Raw genomic sequence first — 5158 nt, forward strand, 5'->3', positions numbered from 1 at the left:
ATGAAGAGAGTTACCAAGCGCCGTCAAGGTTTTGTCAAATATTTACGCTCTCGAGACCCCTCGAACGTGCTGATTGAAGCCTACGGTCAACTGACACGAGAGTTTGGATTGCAAGGCATCAAATTCCAATCGTCGTGTGTCAAGGCAAAGGACCAATTATGCTGGATGTTCAAGGACCTGTGGACCATCAACGTCATCCTCTTTTGCCTCCAGATGGAACTGAAGGAAGTGAAACCCGGGGAGTTTGCTCTTGTGGAACTCGTAGGACACTGTAATTGTCACAAACTGTCGGGAAAGTGTAACATAACGCAAGCCGTTATATTGCTGCATCTAATCCTGAAAATGCACAAGTGTATCAGGTACGTGCGCCTGTCGGCGTATGCTTTAAATAGTCCGTATTACAAAGTCATTTACGAGGGACTTTCGGCCAGCATCGGTGTGAAGGAATTTACATGTACGGAAAGCGCAATAACTATGAAGAGCATGCTGTTCAAGTCGCTGCATGCTCTCGAGAATCTTCGAAAGCTCGTTCTCGTCAACGCAAATGTACCGTTTTCGAGCGTAAATGACTTTAACATCGCCCTGGCTTCTCTGCCGCTAGAACACGTCGAGTTTGCACTGAACGATTTTGGCTCGTACGACGTGTTTCGATACCTTGCCGATAGGCCTATGTACCTCAAACGACTCGTGTACAACAATCCGATCAACTCAGATGTTCTCGGAAGCATATGCAAGATACTCGAGAGTCCGATCTGCGTCTTGGAGAACTTGCAGCTGGTATTGTGCTTGCGCAAATACCTAACCGACATGAAACTAATGTGTGCTCTGGCGAAAAACGCAACCTTGAAGAGTCTCCAACTCTCCGCCTTCGAGTTGACTACCGAAATGACGCGGATGATCGCAGACGTCGTCGCGAGCAGCGAAATCTTGGTCGACCTCGCGCTCAATGTCTGCGGCTTGACGGACGATTCGGCTCGGTACCTGGGGGACTGTCTGAGAAGCAATCCGCGCCTTCAAGTATTGAACGTCGAAATGAACGAAATCACCGCTGTGGGTTATCGGTACATCGTCGAAGCCTTAACCTCCAACGACAACTTGCGTCAGTTGAAGCTGTACGACGGCGAGATATTTCGTCAGTTGATCGACTGTATGGGCGTGACCGACACGTTTCATCGCATAGACGTGTATGTCATGCAATTGATATCGCCCGGCCTGCATGCGATCGTGGAGTCGAAACTGCAAGACATCGAGAGACTGTCCATAGCGTGCCGTGAATGTCACGACGGGGACTTTATGAATATGTGCGCGTTGTTGGAAAGGTCGACGACGTTAAAGCGACTCTGCGTCAACCTGCCATATATGGTGTCTATGCGTGCGATCCATGGACTGGCGAGACTGATCGCGCGCACAAAGAGCATCGATACTCTACAATTCGACAGCAATGTGGTGCATCCCGACGTGGCCAAAGTCATACTGATTGCTCTTGCGCGCAACGAAAGCATCACGCGGATTGTGTGGAGCTATGGCCTGATCACCGATGCGTCAAAGCGACAATTATTTCGAATGTTGTCTAAAAATCGTACCCTCGTGCACATAGGAATTAAGTTAGGTCTCACAGGCAAAAGCTATCGAAAGATGGCCCAAAAAATTGGCCCCAACGTACTGACGTTGGATTCGATAGACGATCAGTGCTGTTTCGAAGTGGCGGAGACGCTACGCCGCAACGCGTACCGAATGAACAGGGCTATGGGACTCTTGATGCGTCCAAACCACACCGTGATGGTGGAAGCAGCTAACGTGAAGGAACTGGAACCGCTTCTCTACACCACGGGGTTTGCTCATCACTACGCCACCATGAGAGACATTTGTCCGCTACCGCTTTCCAAGTCCCTAATCCGGTATCGCCGATATGTGAGGGATCACTTCTTTCGCCTGATCCGTGTTAGCAACGACATGGTGTTTGACGCTCGACCATTCCTGAATTACAAGTGTTGGGACCACGTGGCGTCATACTTGCGACTCAGTGACGTGATGATTTAAGAGAAAGGAATAAAAATGACGTTTCTGGTTGCACATGTGGTGATTTTTTTTTTCGTCGGTATTACGCGCTTCGAGATCGCTATGAAGCCGAGGTTTAACTCGGCTTCACCACCATGGCCGACTCGAAGCAGAACGCGGCCTTGGAAGTAGTGATATGCGAACACTAAAACGACGCCACATAATCGGCCACCATGTCACGCGCAACAATAGAGTTTTTTCGTGGATTGTTCCGATAGTCCCGATATTGATATTTTGCATACGCAAGGGAGGCGGATTATCGGGTATCGTTATCAGTGTCGTGGGCAGTATCTACTAAAACTGTCTTATCGAGTATGTGGAAGACCTTGAACATAGCCTCCTCTATACGGAGAAAAAAAGCCTGGGACATCGACGGCAGAGCCATATGGAGCGCGGTCGCAGAAAAAAAAAAAAGGAGAGGAGAAGCGCGCGAAGCGGCAAACAATAGGGTAGATGCGGCGCAGAGACGGCGAGTCCTCTCCGCGATTCCAAAAAAAAACAAAAAAACAATGGTTTCTGCGTTTGTCCGCACCTGTTCCCAGAGCGTTTGCATTAACATGTACTAGGGTCGATATAAGACTTAGTGTGAAGCAAAAAATTGCGCTGCGCAAGTGTTTCCTCTTTCGAAAGACGTTCTTCCGCGCCCATTCTTACGAGCGCGGTCGCAGAAAAAAAAAGGAGAGGAGAAGCGCGCGAAGCGGCAAACAATAGGGTAGATGCGGCGCAGAGACGGCGAGTCCTCTCCGCGATTCCAAAAAGAAAAAAACAATTGTTTCTGCGTTTGTCCGCACCTGTTCCCATAGCGTTGACATTAACATGTACTAGGGTCGATATAAAACTTAGTGTGAAGCAAAAAATTGCGCTGCGCAAGTTTTGTTACGCGTTGGAAACAAACTTTATGCATTTTTACTTTTTAAAGCGAAAGTTTCACGCCAGAGTTAGCTAACGCCTCCAGAAGGCTGCTTTACGGAAAAGGTAGACGGATGCACCTGTTCCCATAGCGTTGACATTAACATGTACTAGGGTCGATATAAGATTTAGTGTGAAGCAAAAAATTGCGCTGCGCTCGTGTTTGCCCTTTCGTACTTCCTTCTGGCGGCCACTGTTTTAAGCGACGTGCCAGATCGCAGGAGGACGGCGAAGGGAAAGGGTTGACGTCCTCTCCGCGATTCCAAAAAAAAAAGAAAAAACAATTGTTTCTTCGTTTGTCCACTCGCTCTTGTGTGGCGCTAGCAAAGTTCCTCCGCTCCTCCTCTCCTACTGCCGGCGGCCACTTTTTTAAGCGACGTGCCAGATGTTATCAGTATAGAGGAGTTTATGCATCGAAGGACGCTATTTCGAGTGGATTTTCTCGGAACACTTTATTTATCAATGACGTCGGAATAGAGATATTGCAAATAAAGAAGGAGGTATCGGATATTTAAGCGATCGCCACTCGACACGACACACGACTACCCACATCGCGACACGACTACTACTCACGCTGTCAATTAGACAACGATCAGGAGTTCCTCGCTATCCTTCGGATCCACCACTTCCAGTAGAGCTATGGAGCTCGATCATCAGGTATTTCTTTTCTTCTTTGTATTTCGATTCAATTATTATATAGACAGGTTTTTGTTTTTTTCCAGACTGTCAGCAGGTGGAAAATGTACGAGACCGTGAAGACCGCATTCCCTGTACTGGAGAGGGGATGTAGTTCCGGGTCTACGTGCGGGCTACTCCTAATGCATCACGTCTTAACAGCAATTAATGCTATACTTTTTGTCGTGGGACTTGAAATTGTCGAGATTTCAGCAAAAAGCCTTGCGGTAGAATGTGTGAACACGGGCGAAGGCGTGGAGGACGACATGAACTACACCAAGGAATCGGAGGCGGCCATGATAATGTACCTTCTCTTCAGGCAACATTCGTGCGTAATTCGACGAAATGCTTCGAAATTGGTAGGCAAAAGTACCGTAATGTTTAAAGATTTGATTTTGTGCGGTATACGCCAAAATTCGTCTATTAGTAAATTGGTTGTAGATGAAACTTGCACGGAAACCGACATGTCTGACATGGCGCAAGTAACCGTGGGCATGATGGATCTGCATCGGGCCATTGAACACCTCCGTAATCTACGTATCGTAAATATAAATATCACCACCATGTCTGAGGCATTCACAAATCACCTGTTGAGGTGGATATCAGAGTTTCAAATCGGACTGGAGGAGTTATCTTACGAAACTGATTTTGTAGATCTGAGGTCCGTGCAAGCGATGCTAGAGAGGCCGGGCTGCGCCCTCAAAAGCTTATACTTTACCGGAGGTATAATAGAGGCAGATTTTCTGCGCGCAATGACGTCTATCAGACGCCTAAAGTTGATTGGCGCTTCCTTCCAAAACGAGGCCGTCGTTGAATTGGCGCGATTGTTGATGAAGACAAATTGCATGATCGAGACGCTCGAACTCAATTTCACCAACCTAAACGACGATACGGCATCCTATCTGGCTGAGGCCGTTGCGCATAATCGGTCTTTAATCGAAATTAATCTAAGAGATAACATAGCCTTGTCTACGCGCAGCCTACGGGTTTTGATAGAGGCTTTATCCATCAACAAGAGCCTACAAGTCATGAGGCTTGGTGACGTGACAGATTTCGGCGAATTGGCGCAGCTGGCCATCGACCGAGGTCAGTGCCAGCGCTTACATTTGGCCGTTTTGTGTAATAGCCGCATAAGTGTAGAATTATTGGCACAATTTAAATACGTAACCATCGAACATGGAATGTCACGCGAGGTTCACCAATACCTCGGTGAGACGTTTGACGCCCTCCGCGCCTCCCCGCACGTGCAACACGTATATATCTTTTCCAACTTTTTGAACAGTGTGGCTGAAAAGGTGGCCGCTTTCATAGCAGACTCTAAGACTCTGAAGACGCTCGGTCACGTGTGGACAAGAACGCCAGTCGGTCGTAAAGACGGTTTTGGAAGGCTTATCGGAAAACCACGGACTAGAATCGTTCGAATGGTTGAAGTGTGTCGTCGCGAGCTCGGGAGCCCTGCGAAGTCTCTACAAAGTTTTCAAAAACAACGAGACGTTGATTAAACTGTGCTTGTCGA

The 5158-nt window shown here is 47.8% G+C and overlaps 1 protein-coding gene across 1 annotated transcript; it reads left to right on the forward strand.

Annotated features, from left to right (window-relative positions):
- LOC120851185 lies at positions 1-3704 on the forward strand. Its single transcript, XM_040223805.2, has 2 exons — positions 1-3624; positions 3690-3704. Exon 1 carries the CDS (start codon positions 1-3, stop codon positions 2038-2040), a length of 2040 nt encoding a protein of 679 aa, XP_040079739.2. The 3' UTR covers positions 2041-3624; positions 3690-3704.
- Positions 3705-5158: the final 1454 nt, after the last annotated feature.

Source organism: Ixodes scapularis, unplaced genomic scaffold (assembly GCF_016920785.2).
Source record: "Ixodes scapularis isolate PalLabHiFi unplaced genomic scaffold, ASM1692078v2 ptg000005l_1___fragment_1__unscaffolded, whole genome shotgun sequence".
In the NCBI taxonomy this organism is placed as follows: Eukaryota; Metazoa; Arthropoda; class Arachnida; order Ixodida; family Ixodidae; genus Ixodes; species Ixodes scapularis.